This window comes from Centroberyx gerrardi, chromosome 18, assembly GCF_048128805.1.
Source record: "Centroberyx gerrardi isolate f3 chromosome 18, fCenGer3.hap1.cur.20231027, whole genome shotgun sequence".
NCBI classification, from domain to species: domain Eukaryota; kingdom Metazoa; phylum Chordata; class Actinopteri; order Beryciformes; family Berycidae; genus Centroberyx; species Centroberyx gerrardi.
The window spans coordinates 4,594,811-4,615,547 of record NC_136014.1 but is presented as its reverse complement, the minus strand read 5'-3'; the positions used below and the strand labels follow the sequence as shown (position 1 = coordinate 4,615,547).

Here is a 20,737-nt window from a genome sequence, read left to right as displayed (position 1 = left end):
TCCAATTTCAGTGTGTGTACCGGAGAGGCGTTTTATTGTCAGGTGTGAATGTAATCCAGCTAACTCAAATCTAGACACAATCCGGACATGAGACGCATGTTAATACCAGGCAGAAAGTGGACCTTGTATCATACTGCTCCGCATTGTGTTTCCATTCACTGTTGCACTGAAGTCTGTGTTGTGAACATCATTCATCATTCATCATTCATGTATCGCCTCTCTTCATTGTAGAACGAAGCTTATACACAAATCCTGTCAGTCTGCTGTCTACCGGTGCAGCTTCTAATATGATTCTATTCAATCCTCTCTCATTCCAGGATGTTGGGCAGTGATGCGGTAAATAACAAGGTAGGTGAACTATATGACCTCCAGCTGATTATCATAAGGCAAACATCCAACTATATAAACGCAAATCCATCTGATTTTCAGAAAGGTGTTGATGTATGATTTTCTCCCTTCAAAGATCCTATCTTCACATAACTCGCATCAGTTTGATACAGCCTGATGTTCAGTACTGAATACTGAATTTCATATCCTGAACAGCCTAAAAAGGTTGAGGTGGGTTTACCATGCTGTGTTCCTGAGCAAAACACTGACCCTCCACCTCATTGTGAATCACGCTGCATTACAGCGTCAGCTAAAAGCCGAAAATGTAATGTAATGTAATGCATGCATTGCTGAGGGCGAGCGTGTGTGTGCTCAGCATGAACGGCATGGTATTAATCAGCGCTCCTGTCAGCCAAACTGTGTTCAGAGGCCGGTCTGGTTGCCATACCAGAATGAACGCACTTCATCTATAATCCAACAGCAGGCTATCCGCCCATTGATCATCTGCCTCGCTCCTATTCACTACCACACACTGGGATGATGCCTAGTTAACGTGGTAATCCTCGAGTTCCTCGTTTCTTAACTTAGTCCCCATCTTTGGTGCTCAGCGCTCATTACTGTGGTGGAATTAACTTTCATAGGGCAACTGTATGTGTGACATTAGGGTTAATATCCTGTGTTTTCAATGGAGAGTTTTAGTGTCCCATGATGGTCTAAATGCTGTTTCAGAAGCACGCTGACAAGAATAAAAGTCCAGGGGGCGTCCTGGTGGCTCAGTCGCCTAAGGCGCATACCATGTAACCCTGGCATCCCGGGTTTGAATCCGGCCTGGGGCTTCTGTCTCATGTCATCCCCAACAAAATATCAACTATCAATCCAAAAAACAGCCAATGTGTCCATATGGGGATTGAACATGTGACCCTCTGATTACAGGACGGTCTCTTGAACCACGAGGGCCACCATACTTGATAAAACAAGACCTTGTCAATCAATATGACAAACGACACAACTGTCCCATTTAAACCCTAAAAAGCTCTGAAGATGACAGTGCAACGTTGAAACACACACACACACGCGCGCGCACACACACACTAGAAAGAACAGTAATTCTGCATTTGGTGTTTTTAATATTTGATTCAGAGCTTGCTGGTCTTCACTGGACTGAGCTAGGTCACACACACACACACAGATGCAAACACACACACACAGACGTAAGAGCACGCATGGACACGTGTGTGCAGTTTCGTGTGTGTGCTTTAAATAGACACAGTGTGTTTTATGCTTGACTGATCAGAGGAAACTAGATCAGTGTGACTTCCTCTACATTCCCTCAGCGAAAGTTCATCCGCTCCGCTTATGCATATTCATGCCTTCCTAACGTGTGTGTGTGTGTGTGTGTGTGTGTGTATTTCTATGCTTCGGAGTGTGCCACAGTGGGAAATAGCGCTAGTCGCCCTGGGCCTCTCCATGATGTAAATACAATGACGATCCAAATGTCTTTACTTTTTGTCTTTCTGCACTAGTGTACATCTAGGATTTGCAAAGCATCACACACACACACACACACACACTCACACACACACAATATTGCAAACAATGACTATTCGTAAACATCCAAACAAAGACCGTGAACATATATGCCAAAAGCAGAAAAACTAACAAGTACACACACGAACACACTTGACACACACACATGTTCTCCCTCTCTCTCTCTCTCACACACACACACACACACACACAGCTTCTCAGTGTACATTCCCAAGGAGCTAGATTGACAACTGGAGGTTGTGGCTAAACCACATGGGATGTAGTGTTACTCACAATCTACCACCCCAGGTAACACACACACACACATACACACACACACACACACACACAGAAACACAAGCTTCTTTTGCTGAATCATGGCTTGCGTCCGATTTGGTGGCACAGATTTATCAGCTGGCCAAAATGTGTATTTGTTTGTGTGTGTGTGTGTGTGTGTGTGTTTGTGTGTGTGTGTGGGTGCATTTGTATGTGCATGAGTGCATGCAGTTGTCTGTGTGTGTGTGTGTGTGTGTATTTGTATGCCGTGTTCCAGTCAATAGTCAAATAAATTTACATTACTTACACATTTTAGGCATTCAGCTCTGCTGAAACTGAAACAGCTTCAGTTCCTCGATTGCCAACATTACAATAGTAAATAGTGCAAGGCCCAGAGAGAGAGAGCCAAGACAATAAAGAAATATTAAATTGTTTATTAATTATTAATAAACAAATATGCCTGTGTGTCACTAGAATATTTATGTATAAAGAGCCAGAAACTCTAGTTGGTGGGGAGTTTTTGATCAAAAACAGAGAGGAAAGTGAGTTTTGAAAGCCACAAATCTCAGCAACTAGTGAAGTAATCATTGAGTCATTAGTATCGATCAAGAACCCTATCAACCCCTGCAGATATATTACGGTCATTTTGTGCTATGAAGCAGTAGAAACCTTACTTTTGAATTAATAATGCGACACAACAGGGACTCGGTTTGCGTTTTATGTTTCCGGTTTGTTCGTAAAAAACAGAAGAAGAAGAACTGGGTAGTTAAAAAGACGGAAAAAAGACGTCACAGTCCTGGACACACTGTGATTGTAGGTACAGTACCTATTAAACCACAGGGGGGGAGAGGAGGAAGACAGCCAATCATCGATCTCCCTCAACATGAAGGACACCATATTAACTAAGCGGCGGCCATCTCTTATTCATACGCCGCTCATTACTTATCAACGCCCTCTCACTCCTGCACCCTGATGGGATTTTCACGGTCCATTTATGGGACGGGGGCGATAAAGGCGGAACTCCTCGCAACCCCCTCTCATCGGGGAACGAGGGAGGAAGGAGGGGGAGGAGAGAGAGTGAGAATGAGAGGAGGAGATGGAGAGAGAGTGAGAGAAGGTGAAGGATGAGCGAGAGAAGCCGAATTGTACGCCTGATGAATGATGGATGGAACGACTGGAGGCCTCTAATCACGCAAAAAAAAAAAAAAAAAAACAAGAGACAGAGACAGATAGAGAGATTAGTCCCACTGAACCCAAATTAAAAAACGGCTTTTAATTTGCACTTAGGAAATTTGGGTGTGATGATGATGATGATGATGATGATGATGATAGCATTATGAAATGGTGTGTTAATAGCTAGATGTAATCTGGTAAAATAACATGGCATGTCCAAAACCAGACAGTGCTTGATTGAAATGTTCTGCTTTTTCTGTTTTTTTTTTTCAGAATTCCAAAACACTGAAATCTTTTGACATCCAATTTCTTCCAATTTTTAACAAAATTAAGAATGAAAGGTCGAACTTTTAATAATGTGAATATGAAGATGAAGAGTCTGTTTAAATTTGAACTGAGTGAACTGAACAAGAACCCTGATCCCGGTGCAAACTCATCAATTTAAATGAGCGAAATAGCCAAGTCACTTTAATAATCTTTTAATGAAATTGGCGAACGCTGGGTGATTTTTGGCAGGGGGCAAGTTGGACAGATAGATAGATAGATAGATAGACAGACAGATAGATAGATAGATAGATAGATAGATAGATAGATAGATAGATAGATAGTGTAGTTGGAGGATGACGATAGAAAAGCAGAGATGAAGGAAGGGAAGTGTGAAGAAAAGGGGGAGGGAGGAGGAGGAAGAGGAGGTTGCGCACACAACCTGTGTTGCTGCCCTGTGTTGCTGCCCCCCCCCCCCCCCCCCCCCCTTGTTGAGAAGAGAAGAAGAAAAGAGTGAGGGGAAAGGCTACAGGGCTGGTGACCTCCTCTGACTACACTACATTCACTGATGTGGGCCAGTTCTTTTTAAAATGGCAAGAAGGAGCTATGTGACCTATTCAAGTGATGACTCATGGTGCGCGCATACACACACACACACACATAGGCACACACACGCGCATTAACACATACACACATACTGGGGCTTTAGGCTTCACAGTAATTTTACTATTGAATCCTGATGAATCAGAGAGGGCTCTCTATGGTTTACGGTTCCACTGATGCACAGTAGCTTATGCACACACACTCACACACACACACACACACACACACACACACACACACACACACTCTACACAGAATATGAATGGGGTTTCCTTCTCTGACTGTTAAGATCATGTAAGACACTTTCAAAATGGAGAACATGTGGTGATACAAACAATCCAAAGCCAGCAAGGGCATATCAGACATTGTAGTAACCAGAGTGTGTGTGTGTGTGTGTGTGTGTGTGTGTGTGTGTGTGTGTGTGTGTGTGTGTGTGCGCGTGTGCGTGTGTGTGTGTGTGTGTGGGTGTGTGTGTGTGTGTGTGTACTCTGTATAAGCCATAAACCATAGAGAGCTCCCTCTAATTCATCAGGATTTAGTAGTAGCCTAATTATTATTACTACTAATACAATTATTGTGATTATTAGCCTACATGCTATTAATTATTAGCACAGTTATAGGCAACCCCAATTTTTACTGAAGCCTAAGGTGTGCGTGTGTGTGTGTGTTATGTCTGTTCACCTTGTGCTGTTTCCACATCACGGCCAGCGGCTTGACGTCGTGCTTGGCGTGTTTTCCGTCCTCCAGACACTTCATGCAGACCGGAGCCTTGCAGCTGCTGCAGTACATGCTGAAGTTTTCCGCTTCGTGATCCGCGCACGTCGCCGGCTTCCGCGCGGTAGCGGGCGGCTGCTGACCGCCGGCTCCCCCGCCACCGCTTCCTCCGCTTGCCGCTCCGGCCGCTCCCGCTTTGCTCGACGGCGGCACCAGGCGGTGTTTGGCTAGCGGACCGCGGGACGGGTGGCACCGCTGCTGGCAGGCGGTGCAGTAGTAAACGTCGCACTGCTCGCACATCACCGCCGCGTCCACGGGGTTGCGGTCACACAGCTGGCACTTCACCGCGGCGGAGGACGAGGAGGAGGCGGCGGCTGCGGCGGCGGCGCGGTTCTGCTGGTACCGCGCCACGATGGCCTCCAGCAGCCGGTTCCGCGGGAAGCCCCGGAGCCCCCGCTCGTCCAGTGAGACGCTCCGGTGGCACAGCGGGCAGGTGAGGGAGCAGTGTCGGTGGTGGAGGGCCGGCGGAAACACTCGCACCCCGTTGGGAGACTTGAGCTGGCACGGTGTGTAGGAGCCGTAGCCGCTGTCCGTCTCGCTGTACAGACTCATCTTGTCCATGTCCAGGTAGTCGTAGTCAGAGCTGCCCGACGCCCGGCTCTGCACCGGGGTCTCTCCCTCTGGGGTTTGGACGGTGATATTTCGAGCACACGCCAAACACACATTGTGAGAGCACGGTAACAAGATGGGGTCCTTGAAGAGGGAACCGCAAACCGGGCATTTTAACTCTTCGTCCATCGCTCCCGTCTGTTCCTGTCCGCCGGAGGAGAAACAGCTTCAATGAAAACACTCCAGGACCGTCTGACACGGACAGCTCCCTTCACCGCTCCGCGCAGGCGCACAGACGAGAGGGGATTGTGGGGCTTGTAGTTCTGACTGACTGAGTGGGTTCAGTCAGAGATGGACTGAACCAGAGACTTTTTTTAATCCTATCACATAAACACATAAACACACAAACGCACACACACGCGCACGCACACACACTCTCCCTCTCTCTCTCTCTCTCTCTCTCTCTCTCTCTCTCTCTCTCTCTCTCTCTCCCTCTCTCTCTCTCCCTCTCTTCTCTCTCTTTCTCTCTCTCTCTCTCTCTCTCTCTCTCTCTCTCACACACACACACACACACACACACACACTTAAAGTGATGCCCCTGAGACAATGCAATGAAACAGACTATTTTAACAATAGACACGTTGAACCCTTCATTAGACAAAAAAAATTGCAGCCTGTTCTTTCTTCCTTTCTTTCTTTCTTTCTTTCTTTCTTTCTTTCTTTCTTTCTTTCTTTCTTTCTTTCTTTCTCACACCATAGGCCAAAATATACAGCAACATGAAACAGAATTGGAAACAACTGCCATTTCTGGAACTTTATTTACAGTATATGGGCCTATATTTACAAATGTAAAACACAAAGGCTTACATTACCATTTTTTGTCAGTGGTGATGATGATGATGATGATGATGATGACAATGATTTGTCTATGCTGCTTGCCAAATGGAGGTTATGTAAACATACACAACTGTCAATTTGGACACAAAATTAACAGCAATGCATGAATGAAAAGTATGGGGAAAAGTATGGATTGCAGAGACAAAGAAAGAGTTAATGCAGAATATGAAAATATGCCAAAATATGAAATTGAAGTAGCGGAAACATTCTAAAAATATCAATATAAACGCAGTATCTAACAAGAAGGAAATGGGAATATGACGAAAACAGATATGTGTATTTACATCAAATTTACATGATGTGCAAAACGTGTTCACATCTTATGTTTTTATATAGTATTAATAGTGTTTTTAATATATGCTACGAAACCCATTGGGGCAAATGAAGTTGAAATATGAAACTTGAGCAAAATAGGCGAAACTATTCAGATGCAGAGGATCCGAGCAGAAAGGAGTGATGCTCAAAAAGGATGAGAGGGCATCTGAAGTCAGTTCGATCCAATAATCCTTGTGTCGGCTGACATTAGTCCTTTCTGCTAGCTAACCATTTAATTGAACAGACCATGCAGTCCCTGAGGGAGCAGCATTAATCCCATCCACTGGGACAGCTTTCCTTCTATTAGCCTGTTAGCATCCCATTACCTGGGATTCAGACCTAGCGAGTTGCTCTTTGGTGAAATGAGTGTGAACATACAGTATGTACTTATATGCACACACAAACACACACGCAAACACGCACATACATGCACACATTTGTATTACTATACTTGTGAGGACCTTCGTTGGCTACATTCATTCCCTAACCCCAAACCCTAACCTTCACCACTACATGCCTAACTCTAAATTTAACCCTTACCCTAACCTTAACCTAATCCTAATTCTAATTGTAATTCTCTTCATCTTTCTATCCTTGTGAAGACATTTGGTCTTAGAATGTTAGTATAGAAATACAAGAACACACACACACACACACACACACACACACACACACACACACACAATAGATTCTCAAAGCATTAAGATGGCATTCTATGATTGCTCATAACAGCAGTTCATGTTAAATTGTTAACTTTTGACAGTGATGCAACAGTCTAGATGGCTTTAAAAGTGCATCTTAATTTGTTGTCTCAAATAAAATTCCAGTTACAAATATCCAGCAGTATTTTTCTCTTCAAATCATGGTGAAAGAAGAATTATATTGAGTATGATGACTTCAACAATCAAGGTTTTACTTGAGAATGCACAAGCACAGAAAATGGAGCCATTTTTTCTTCTCCAGTAGCATCTTATTTTACAATAGATAGAAGCTCTAGTCAGCTGCTCAGCAGGAAATGACCAGGACAAACTGACTGAAGATGCTGGGTAACTGCTCCCGGGCACTGTAGGGGAGACCAGGGCATGTTGTCACACTTTTTACTCATTGGTGTATTTCTCAGCAGTGCCTAACTACTGAGATGCAATATATATTTTTCTAGCTGGATTAAGGTTTTCTCTAAAAAATGGCATTTTTACATTTTGAATAATTTACTACTAGGCCTACTACTTGACAACTACTGACAACTTACCCCACGTCAGGGCATGTTGTCACACATGACGGGGCATGTTGTCACATAGACAAGTGTGCTATGTTAGGGTTAGGGTTTCAGCTTTGAATTGAAATGTCCACATCTGAAATAAAAACTGTCATGTGATGTGGGAATATAAACTGAAAAGAAATGTTCACATATGAAGTCTAACGTGTCCAAAAAGCACATGTGCTTTGACTTCACATGAGGGTTTTCCCATGTAACTTGTTTACAGGGGCATCCCTCCATCTTGTATTGAAAACAACATACTTCATCTCATAAATCGACACCCACCACACCAGGTGAAATAACCCCTCCCTCCCCCATCCTGGGATGCTCAGACAAACACAAATTCTGATACAATTTCTAACAGTAGGCTATGATATATTAATGTACATGTAATATATACACATTTACTTTGATGTTTTATGATGTGTAATTGGACTTTTGGCTCTAAAATATTTAGTTTCAAAAATAAAGCCTCTGAGACAACTTGCCCCGCTCTCCCCTACCAGTATGGGGAGGCCATATGGGTTTCACTGGATTAAAAAAAGTTCCCTTATGTTATAAATAATACAAATAATTCTATCCTTTAAAGTCACTATGTTGAAAGTAAAGGGCTCAGGATAGCTTATCATGCCTTCAGTGCTAGTCTTTGAAGGCCTTCAGACATCGTTACAGCCTTAACCTCTGCTGATGAAGAACCTGCTATCTATTCATCCCGTGCAACACGTTTCCATCTGTTTTCATCGGTGACTGAATGAATTCCTTGTGTATAATCCCGCTGATCTGGCGCATCTTCCCCGAGGATAAGCACATAGCTCCACCCGAGGCTTTCCTCGAGCCCTCTGATCAAGTCAGCGATTGTAATGGGATGAGCCGTGAAGCAGAGAGGACAATCATGTGTTGAATGAACAGCATCTAAAAATATCCGGGTCCGCCACGGCACGTCGGCTCTTGCTCGACATGGAGGAGCAATGTTTTCATGTCGCAATAATACGATCCAAATTGGTTTTTATACACGACATTGAAATAAGTGTAAGCCAGACGGGTCAAATGATGGAATTTAGGAATTTCTCTTACCGTTTTCCAAAAAATAAGGATGTAGAGTGCACTGGCTTGTCCTTTATATAAGGAAAATGACCAGTATTACTGTTAGTATTATATTGAATTGTTTGGGAAAATACAGTAGGCCTATATATACTGTTTGAATTCATTTTTCACAAATATGACCAGAATTGCACTTGAAATTTGACAAAACCTGACTTAGAATAAGGTGAAATGACAAATAACATTGTTTCTCATACATATGAAAGATTGCCTCAACATCTGCATATCGTGCATCAACCATCCTCTTCCCACTCCATCCAATTCCAGGTTTCCAGGTTTTGTGCCGCCACAAGAGGGCAACACTGCCATGAAACCAGTGTCAGGAAATAAACTGTACCGGTGCGGGTGGTAGTGCTTAGATTAATGGTGACATCTTTTGATAAACTGAATTGTCAGCAACTATTACAAAGCGTTGAAGCGTTTGTGGTTTCAGCATTGTGAAAATACAACAGTTTCTTCAGTCCTTTAAGGTGTCCATGAAGAGCTTTTGAAAGGAAACAAAGATTGTGGCTGTGCATAATGTTGGCATTTAATTGCTTATTGGTTACATAGGCTGTACAAACTCATTCATTTTGACAAACGGTCAACATTTACCAGTGCATTTACTTCATCACTCATCCCTTTTTATCAGTTATTCCTTTTTCAACTATGCTAGAATACAACTAAGTGTACAGTAACTGTCCCATAGCCTCACAATCAAAGCTGGGTTAGTTTTAATCACTTTTTGTCCACTTAAATGAGCTCACATCCACATCAAATCACATGGTTTTACTTTAAAACTGTGCTAAACAAACAGCATAGACAACAGATCCCCAGGGCAGAATACATAGCTGCAATTCAGATTTTGGACACTTTCTGCGATTCAATTGCAAAATCAAATTTCAACAAAAACGGGGTCAATCGGACAGCTGTTTCAATGAAATGTGCATTGAGGAACCGTGTATTCATGGCATGTTTTTCTCAACTCTGAAGAACAGTGCACTTCGCCAGCTATGACCCTGCACCCTGAACTGAAAGTACATACTGTTCTGATTGTATAGCAGACGTATGAGTTTCCATTATCATATGGAATAAGCAAGTTAGAATTCATTCCTTCTGTCCTGCTGCCTCAGAACCACAGATGAACATATCAACTGGCTATTCCTAAATAGTAGGAATTGACATTGCCACAACAGTCAGTAAAGGTTAGTGTTCTTTTCACCATCCTATCCTAGCAGTCTCAGACCACAGACGTGGTGCTCTCGGGGTTGACCCGGACCGGCCTGGTGCTCTTCCTCAGGTCCTGCAGCTGCTTGGCCGGCTTGCCCACGCCCTCTTCGAACCGCCTCTCCACCACGGGCAGCACGGTGTCGTGGAGGAAGGTGGCGTTCTGCATGATGAAGGCCTTCTTCTCTGCGTCCTGCTCGCAGCGCAGGCTGTAGTCCACGTGCTGCACGGCCACCAGGATGATCTCCACCAGGCTCTCCAGCAGCACCATGTGCAGCTCGGGGAAGTAGAGCTTCAGGCCCTCCTCCAGGAAGCTCATCATCTGCTTGGTGAAGGCCACGACGGTGTAGCTCAGGTTCACCCAGCAGTCGTCGCCCGTGTACTGCTCGAAGGTGCCCATGCCGCAGCTGCGCATCTCCTCCTGCAGAGAAAAAGATGTAAAAAACGATGTACATGAAAGAGTAGCTAAACCCCAAACCCAAATCTGTGTAAAGCCTTGACATCTAATGGTAAAAAGCATGCTGCTGAAATGGCCATATGCTATTGGCTAATCTTTGGTGACAGGTGATGTCACCTTGTATAGGGTACAGGTGGTGACATCACCTGGTACCAAAGATCAGCCAATAGCAGATGGCCAATTCCTTGACTTTCCCTGTCTGAACCGTGAGATAGGAGAGGAAAGGAGAGAAGAATAAGACAGAAAAAACAGACACAACAGCCAAAGCCACCTTGAGTTTGGCCAGCGCCTCGGGGGTCATGAGGTTCATCCTCCTCCACATCTCCTCGGAGTTGCGGTGCTTGGTGGCTTCGATGATGATGTCCTTGTAGCTCTGCAGGGCCGCCTTGACGTCTTTGACCAGCAGGGACTGCAGGGTGAAGGTCAGGTCCAGGCCGATGTCATTCAGCTGCTTGCAATGCTCCTTGGCCACTTTCACGCACTCTGCTGCTGTCGACAGGCTCTCCTTACTGTCAAACACCTGGGAAAGACAAGAGTTTCACTACTTCATAAGAATACGCATTTCAGCGGGCTTTCAGATGAGGAAATACACCCTCTGGCAGCCATATTGGAAGTCCTCAGCTCTTGACCGACAACGGCTGAGAATAGCCATATATCTCCTCCGCCTACCTGCTTGCTGAAGGCGTCCACGAACATCCTCATGGCCGACCTGGACCAGACCACGAAGGCCGAGTAGCAGCCGGTGTTCCCCGCAAAGTCCATCTCGAACTCCTTGGCCGTCTCCAGCAGGCTGGTGAAGAAGATGTTGCAGAGTTTGTGGATGTAGAGCAGCGTGGCTCCCTCGATCCGGAGCTGCCGTATGGCCGTCTGGACGGCGGCAGCGCGGTTCTTCAGGAACAGCTCGCAAGCCTTGGTGGACTGGCCTGGAGCACAGCAGAAGACAATACGTTATCGCATATGTTCATTATGTATAATCTGACAACATAACAATGCAGATTCTGCACATCCTTCATGCTGTAAATTCACAAATTTTCATATTTTCTCAGCTGTTATACTGCATATTGCACATACGCTATCTCTTTACCTTGATTTATTTTCACATCAACCACATTTCCCGTTCAATTCCGCTGTCTCAGTATGTTCTACTGCTAGAATTTTACACATTCTGCATATATGCTGTGAAGTTATTTTTATTGAATACGTTCTAGTGTTGTAACTGTTGACTGTGTTGTGTTGGATACACCCCATTTGCTCGATTCTCATTTATATCCCATCTTTCTTTGCTGCTGCTGCGAAGCCCCAATGTCCCTACAGGGATCACAAAAAATGTAATCCAATCTAACCTATATTGGAAGTGTTGTTGAATCTTATTAATTACTATGTGGCAATTAGTTCAAGGAATGGCAGGGGACATTGTTTAGGCGAACTTGGAAATAGACACTCATACTGACAGTATAACAAAAAAAAATCAAGGAGTGTGTGTGAGGACATCAGGGTTTGTAATCTTGAAACATCCCAAAATAACAATCTACAATCAGTCTTCCTTTGAGTAACTTTGAGGATTGACACCCTGACTGAAGCACAAGGTGCTAAAAATAGATCTACATTATGATGCATATTGAAAGTGTGTGAAACCCCTGGAGGCACAGTTGATTTATCTTCCAGGAGACTTCAACAGCCTATATATATATATGTGTAGTAAGAATATATGATCTAGTATGGTATATGACATGTATATGATGATATGTAAAGCCCTTTGAGTCTTGCTCGTGATAAAGGGCTATATACATTACCAGTCGAAAGTTTGGACACACCTGATTGAGTGTACTATGTTTGTCGTTCTCTTAAAGCCATTTTGATCTAAAGGCTTCTGCTTAAATGCTTGAAGTTTGTTTCTTAGACAAATATAAATAATGAAGCTGATGCGCATGTATGAATTTCTTTCCAAAGCCTTTGCCTTTCCATCAAGGCAAAGGGCGGCTACTTTAAAGAATCTGAAATATAAGATAGTTTGGATTTGTTTAACACTTTTTTGGTCACTGCATAATTCCAATTGTGTTATTTCATAGTTCTGATGTCTTGACTATTATTCTAAAGTATGGAAAATAGTAAAAATAAAGAAAAATGTGGTGTGTCCACACTTTTGACTGGTAGTGTAAATAAACAAGACTAGACTAGACTAGACCTCTAAAGTCAACTTCAGAATGTTTTGTCCCAATATTCAAATGTATTCCACTACTGTATGCAAAAGTATTGTAGTTGTTATGGGTGGGGAAGGTGAATGAGTAACGAGTTCTCCTCCCTCAACAACTACTGTTGAGGTGCTCTTGAGCAAGGCAGTGGCACTGAACCCCCAACTGCTCCAGTAGAGCTGCTCAGTGCCCACTAGTAGAAGACTGTGGTTGTATTGGGCAGCTACCAGTGTGAATGTGTGGAACTTTTTTTGCCCGAGTGTGAGGTGTTAATGAGGTTAAAGGTTGAAGGACCTAGTCTGATGAGTTGGGACACAGCCCGCCGGGTGGCTTTGGGCCCGCCGCGCAGCGACCGGTCCGGCGACAGCTCGAACACCAGCACCTCTGTCAGCTGCCGCACGCGCTCCTCCACCTTGGCCCTGAGCTCCTTGACTCTCGGCGTGACCGGCTGGTCCTTCAGGTACTCGTTGAGCTTGTCCAGCAGGTCCACGGCGCCCTCGAAGTCCCGCTGGGCGATGCAGACGTCCAGGTCCTCCGGCAGCTCCTGGATCCACTCCAGGCTCAGGTCCACGCTCTCCTCTGCATCAGCCGGCTCGTCCTCGTCCACGTCGAATGGGTTGGTGGACGCCTCGGGCCTCGCCGGAGAGCTGGGCGCCACCTCCTCCTCCTTCTTGTGCCTGTCCTTGGTCGCCTTGTTCTTCTTGGTTTCGTCCAGGATCTCCAGCCACTCCTTCTTGACCTTGCTGTTCTCCGCCTGGAAGATGCGGCTGTCCGGGAACATGAGGATCTTGAACATGTCCTTCATGGGCGGGTTGTCCTTCACGTTGACCACGGCGAAGCTCTCCAGGTCGTAGAGGGCGTTGTATTTGTACTTGACCGCGCCCCGGCGGTTGGGCAGCCAGGTGGCTATCAGCAGGCAGTCGTTCATGAGGAAAGCGTGGACCTTCTGGATGGGGGCCATGTTGTCCACGTCGTACTCTGCGAGGTCCCCGTTGTACACCAAGTGCCTCCCCGGGGTGTCCATGATGTTTTTACCCCCCTCCACTTTCTCCAGCAGTGACGTCAGCGTCCTCTGCTTGAGCTCTTCGGTTTCTTTGGGGAAGGCGGCCAGCATCTCCTTGGACGTTTCATCCTTGTCTGTTGACAGCAAGGCCTGGGTGATGCTCTCCATGATGCTCTTCTGCTCCGTCAGGATGTGACTGAGCTGGTACATCTCGCTCTCCAAGTAGGAAATCTCCTTGGCCGTTTCGATGAACTGCCTGTAGTTCTTGTACACATTTTTCTTCAGGTTCTGAGCCGTTTCGTCGGCTAAGGTTTGGATTTTTTGACGGTGCTCCTGCAGATCTCTGTCGCCGTCGGACTGCTGCGACAACTGCTTGACGTAATTTTGCGGATCGAAATTGGCCGATTCCAGCTGCTTCCGCAGTCGACTTCCCGTGTCCGTCATCTTCTACCTTATGTCGTTTACCTGTTTCGACAATTTGTTGACAGACTAATATTAATTAATGAAAGAGATGAAAGAGAGAGAGTTCATGTCCGCTTGCAACCCAAACAGGAAGCTGGAAGCTGGTTGACACCCTGGAACGTCACGGGATCCAGAAAAAGGTTGGCCAACAAATAGCATGATTAGTTTGATAAAAAAAAAAGGTTATTCATTTAAAAGAGAATACACATTTTATTAATTATTTTTGTCGTGACATTTACGGCACGTATGTAGACAATATGAATGATTGCTTATTTTTTATTGCGCTAAACGGCTACAACGGCAAAACCCCGAGTACTGTTTCAGTTGGCCAAGTATCTACTGTGGATGGCTTACATATCCCAGAATGCCTTAGTGTACCCGCAAAACGTAAACAGAAAATTATTCAAAGCGAAAAGCTACGACAAGTTCGCCGGAGGTAGTCAGAATGAGACCGGAAAATAAGCGATTTGGCTTCAAAATAAAAGCAAAAATTTGACACGTTTGGAAAAAAACAAGAATTGCTGTGTGTACAGAACATCAAAAACCGTCCTGTTATGATATGAAACAGACATTAAAAAGCAAACAACAATTCTATTTTATTAACTACAAACGTCTCCTTAATGCATTCTTTACTTTCAATTTGGTGTTTTGTATTACTCAAAAACGTTGCAACATATGTTCTTCAATAAATGTTTTATTTTGAAAAATATTACCGGAAGTCCTATGTTTGAATTCAGGCTGTCTTGACACTGGTAAAGCGAAGTTGGCGCTAGCTGTGGATTGACAGTCATTGCTTATCACCGGGATATTAACGTTTTGCTTGTATCGTTAGACATGAGAATATTTATATAGATATGCGATTTGACAGGCCGTTATTCGGGCCACGGTGATGCTGTCACTTGATGTTTGATAGTTCTGTGTGAGTTACCGTACGTTAGCTAGTTACCTAAACTAACTGTTAGCTATCACAACGTTAGCTAACATTAACGGCTAACATTAACTTACATCACCCATCGTCCTCTGCTTTGTTGATATGGATGAGGATTTTCTGCTCGCCATTCAGCTGCAGGAGCAGTTTAACAATGAATACGACACGTCGTTGTTTTCATCAAACAGCTTTGATGATAATGACTTCGGACAAAGTAGTAAGAAACGAAAAGTGGAGGTAGCGGGACATGGCAGCGATGTCGTTCCCTACTCGCAGCCGGTTGCCCAGCCCGAGAGGCCGCTGTCCATCGTGGATGCGACCTGGGAGATGCTGGACCCCAGTCCCGATGTCAGAGCCATGTTTCTGGAGTTCAACGACATGTTCTTCTGGGGGAAACTCAGTGGAGTGGAGGTCAAATGGAGCCCCAGAATGACACTGTAAGTCACCTATTCCTATGTTGTCTTAACAACATAGTGAGTGGATGCAGGGTGAATAATGCACATTTTTCAATTTGCAATCTTATTTCCATTCAACTGGCCAGCCCAGCATAGCATACATTAAACAACAAAAACACAAAAACAGTGAAATAAACCTATAATTCCCCCCCCTTCCCATACACACACACACACACATACATCCCCTCACACTTACTGGTGAACATATATGTCTATGTATAATCCACATATCAAGGCAAGTAAAGCACATTTACAGCACCAACACATTCCTTTCCCCCCTCTCTTACATGGAGAGAATGTCACGCCAAACTTCAAAAATCTGGGAATTAAATGTTGCAGTTAAATTGAGATGAAGTGCTGCTTGGTGGATAATATGTATATCAAATTAAAGAGTGGCTCCTAATGATTCAGAGAAGGCAGTGAGTTACATTTTATGGGGCATGGACCTTTACCAATAGTCAAGGTGTTTCCTATGGTGGTTCTCTGTGTACTGTAGGTTATGAAAGAAGTGTGTGTCCTGTCTCTAATATCTCTTGTTCTCCCCGTCTCATCTCCCTTTAGATGTGCTGGTGTGTGTTCTTATGAGGGCCGAGGTGGACTGTGTTCAATCAGACTCAGCGAGCCCCTGCTGAAGCTGAGACCCAGGAAAGACCTGGTGGAGGTGAGGTGGATTATTACCTTAGTACCTTAGTACCTTATTAGAGGTACACCAGTCCCAATCTGAGCACCAAGTGCTTCATTAAGAAGATCAGATGATACTGATCCAAGTACTACTCAGTATACTGTCATTCATGCCGCCTAGTATTGGCCTGTTATAAAATATGTTGATTTATTCATTTGATCAAATTATGCACTCATCAGTGTACAATAATCCTCAGTCATGAAAGGAAATAATAATAAATGATAAGAATAAAATTGAGAATAGGCTACATAACATACACTAGTGGATATTGCCTCTCATTTTCTGTACACTGTTCAAACAGCTTATTGAAGAACTCTCAAAAATACTTTATTCAGAATAGGTTAACAGGTAAAACAGTTTATTCATTGCTGCACTGACGCCGATCCCAACACTACGAATACAATTGGTGTACCTCTAATGACCATTATTTAACTGTAGAATTAGTAATGTGAGGATAAAGAGGACCAAATGCATCATGTTTTAGTTATTACTTCCTCATTATCTGGAACAATGCTGGAGAAAACTTGAAACTCTGCTCAGTGGTTAACAGTAGAAGACTGTTGATGTACTGGTCTCCCAGGTCCCAGCTACAATGTGTGAAACTGCATGAGTGTGGAGCTGGAATTGCTGAAAAAGAACAAGTCTGCTCAGTCAAAATTTCCTAGATAGACAGACAATAGAGGTAAAACAAAATCATGCACGGAACTATATTATGTATGTTTATGATATTATATATGTAACCTATTGTTCAAACCCTCTCCCGTCAGACTCTCCTCCACGAAATGATCCACGCGCTGCTGTTTGTGACCCAGAACAATCGAGACCGAGACGGACATGGACCCGAGTTCTGTAAACACATGAACAGGATCAACACGGCCAGCGGGACCAAAATTAGTGTAGGTGCAACTTCCATATTACGTTTTAGCTGATGGTCTTATCCAGAGAGACATGCAAAGAGTGTAACAATAGAATAAGCTTCAATTCTTAGGTCACCATAAGTTACGAACAATCAGATGAAAGTGTCATTACAGCTCTGACATTCATGCTCTACTGGGATGTTAATGTTCTAAGCCAGAATTACGTCTTTCTCTCCTCCCTCTCTTCCCTCCCTCTCTCTCCTCTGTTCAGGTCTACCACACATTCCACGATGAGGTCGATGTGTACCGGCAGCACTGGTGGCGGTGCGACGGGCCCTGCCAGAACCGCAAGCCCTATTTCGGCTACGTGAAGAGGGCCATGAACCGGGCGCCCTCGGCCCAGGACCCCTGGTGGGCGGATCACCAGAGGACCTGTGGGGGGACCTACACCAAGGTCAAGGAGCCCGAAGGATACGGGAAGAAAGGCAAGAAGGACGTTACCAAGGATAAGAAGATCCCAGAGAAGAAGGCCTTAGGAAGTGGAAAGCCTTCCAGTATAACTACAGGTGATGAGCCTTTCCTTCTATATTCAGCAATAATATACATAAATGACTGTGTTTTTTCAGTATTTTGTTAGCTGGATGTTGTGGAATATAAGACATATTGATAACCATACAATTTCAATGCTGTGACACACAATTAGGGTTCGACTGATAAGGGTTTTTGAAGGCCAATACCGATATTTTTGGATTGAAGCTGCCAGTAACTGATATTTTTGTGCCGATTCAATATTTGTGCAGAGTCAATATTTTGACCAATACAAGTATTCAGTGTTTCTCCAAGAATTTTATTCGTGTCAGGTTGGAAAATCCTCTGAAACAGCATTTAGACCATCATGGGACACTAAAACTCTGAAAGCCAGACTAATGAAATTCACTTAGGTGGGTTAGCAGGTCCTTAAGGCAGGGTGAGGCAGATTTCACTGCAGGTTTTACGCACATCAGATCGTAGGTTGATGACATTGACTAGCTAATATCCGATTTTTATTAAGAGGCCAATATATGCCTATCACTTATTTACTTATTTTATCCTTTTCCCCCCTCTCAGGTTCTGGGTTACAGGATATCAGGAACATTATCCCATTTAGCGGGAAAGGCTTCCTACTTGGTGGGAAGTCTCAGTCTTCCACATCTTCATCCCCCTCTCACAAACCACCAGGGCCCATTGTGGAAACATCCATGTCCAGCCCTGTCTCCTCTCCCAAGAAACCCTTCTTCTCCCCTCCATCCTTGACTAAAAGCTTCCCCTCCCCTGTTCATTCTGGCCTGGATAACCCAGCCAAAGGGATCTCCAGCGTCTTGCCTTCTGTCAGATCAGGGGTCTCCGGTGGGCAGAAGCCACCCGTAAAGAGGTCCGTCAGTAACACTAGAGTCTTCGTCAACATCAACGGTTCGCCAGTGAGAATCTCAAAACCCCACGGGACTGTCAAGCCATACAGCAGCGGAGTAGAAATCCCAAAAACCAAGCAAAGGTCCGTTCAAGACCTCTTCAACAACAGAGGCCCCAAGACAGTCGAGAGTCGACCTACCGTCTCAAACCCCCCAGCAGAGGCTAAAAGAGAAGTGCCATCATCAGCCGGGAGTAGCAAAAGCACCATCTCTGCCTCTTCCCCCTTCTCCAAACAAAGTACCCACGTTTCTCCTTTTCCAGCCACATCCAAGCCTAGCCCTAGCAAAGCCAACCACTCGAAATACCCGTCTGTGGTTCAAACAGGAACTAAACCCAGCCCCACTAAACCTATACATTCCAAGTACTTCAATGACTCTAGCAGTGGCAGTATGTCAGGAGCTTCTGGTGGAGGTCCGGCATCGAGGAAGAGGCCATGGGACGACCGCAGCGGCTCGGCCAACATCTTCAACTTCTTCCAGAAGACTGTAGGCACCGAATCAGCAGCAGAGTCGGTGAGGGCAAAGTCACCCGCAGTGCAGCAAAGAACTGCCACCACCACCACCTCTTCCTCCTCTTCTTCCTCTCTCCCCTCCTCTGCTGGACTGCATAATGTTGCTTCCTCCTCCTCTTCCTCCTCGTCTTCCTCGCTGACGGTCAGCTGTCCTGTGTGCCAAGTAAAGGTGCAGGAGTCAAAGATCAATGAGCATCTGGATTCCTGCCTCTCCTGACGAGGAGCGGATCGTGAGGAGAATGTCCAACAGGGATGCTGCAATAAAAAATGACTTGGAAAGAGCCAAGAGAAGTTCCAGAGAGTTTGTGGTCTTGATTTCTTACGGTTTCCTCCGGCATTGCTGCTAAATCTCTTTGTCACTCTTTGTTTACCATAGCTTCTTCTTACCACAGCTTGGATATTTGCTAATTTTACATCACTGTTAGCTCTGATTGATTTGAAAAGAAGTGGCTAGATGGAAGCTTTCCTCTGTTTTATCACCAGTTTGGGTTGTTCCGTGTGTTCGTTTGAGTCACAGTTACCATGTTGTTATAATGATAATCATCTTGTCTCGTGTGCTGCTCAATTTGTGCCTTAGCATACCAAGAAAATGGCAGATGATAATGTGAATTGACTGAATTTCTACTTGCAATAACCATGTTTTAGCAGCTTACCGCACCAAGCACTAACAAAATGCCAGTCATTTTTGTCTAGTGGCTGGTACAGTAAGTTTGTCTCTTCTACCAGCAACTGAAGTGTTCTTATTGTAAGCATGTGGTGTTTTTAAAGCATAACTCTGGCCATTTTCAACATGGACCCAATTTCCCCATCATTTTCCATCATGCCAATGGAAAATTGACCCCAAAAGCACCGAGCCGCACCGAGGCAAGCAAGATGTAAGTAGTTCTACAGTGAAGCAACTAATGAGATTTGGGTCAGAATCAGTCAGTATGATCGAAAATGATGGGAAAGTAGGGTCTAGTTTGACAATTACCAGAGTTATGGTTTACATTCTGCTGTGTTCTGTGCATGGAAAGGTTATTTTTGCCTCGGAGTGACTGGCTCCTGTTGTTTGACATCAGAGTGCCAGGCATCGCAGCTATCCTACACTACAGCCGGTATAGATCTGCTGCCTTCAGACTTTGGAGACAGAGACTGACCTCTGTGCTGACCTGTCGGTATCGAATTTCACACTCACCAGCTATTTATTTCCTCCATGCCTTAAAATTCACACCGCACGCATCTGCAGAGTCAAGCAAGGGTGTCCGAATGTGACTCTTCTCATCAAAGGGAATTTAATGCCTTATGCCAAGGAAATCAGTAATGCGCTGATATTACCGGTTGGATTTGACCAATAAGATCTACAGTAGATGGAAATTGAAGATGTCTTACATGTTTTTTGTTTGGAAATGTTTACATGGCAAGATGTTGCGTTTGTTCTACGGCATATGGTTGAATATGTTCAGTTTTATTGGCAAATAAAATGTTTTTA

The 20,737-nt window shown here is 44.5% G+C and overlaps 3 protein-coding genes across 3 annotated transcripts in view; 1 reads left to right on the top strand and 2 right to left on the bottom strand.

The window, feature by feature from the left end:
* The window catches only part of trim67 (tripartite motif containing 67), a 40,014-nt gene extending 34,332 nt beyond the window's left edge, over positions 1–5,682 (bottom strand). The window contains exon 1 of the mRNA XM_071906845.1: positions 4,852–5,682. Coding sequence (XP_071762946.1) covers positions 4,852–5,682 — 831 coding nt within the window. The remainder of the gene's footprint in view (positions 1–4,851) is intronic.
* Positions 5,683–9,568: 3,886 nt separating this feature from the next.
* Positions 9,569–14,562, bottom strand: exoc8 (exocyst complex component 8). Its single transcript, XM_071906851.2, has 4 exons — positions 13,214–14,562; positions 11,397–11,650; positions 10,999–11,247; positions 9,569–10,691 (listed from the first exon to the last, which is right to left on the bottom strand). Exons 1-4 carry the CDS (start codon positions 14,364–14,366, stop codon positions 10,284–10,286), a joined length of 2,064 nt encoding a protein of 687 aa, XP_071762952.1. The 5' UTR covers positions 14,367–14,562; the 3' UTR covers positions 9,569–10,283.
* A 609-nt stretch (positions 14,563–15,171) lies between these two features.
* sprtn (SprT-like N-terminal domain) lies at positions 15,172–20,669 on the top strand. The gene is made up of 5 exons (XM_071906852.2): positions 15,172–15,749; positions 16,329–16,428; positions 17,217–17,345; positions 17,578–17,872; positions 18,414–20,669. Exons 1-5 carry the CDS (start codon positions 15,418–15,420, stop codon positions 19,481–19,483), a joined length of 1,926 nt encoding a protein of 641 aa, XP_071762953.2. The 5' UTR covers positions 15,172–15,417; the 3' UTR covers positions 19,484–20,669.
* Positions 20,670–20,737: the final 68 nt, after the last annotated feature.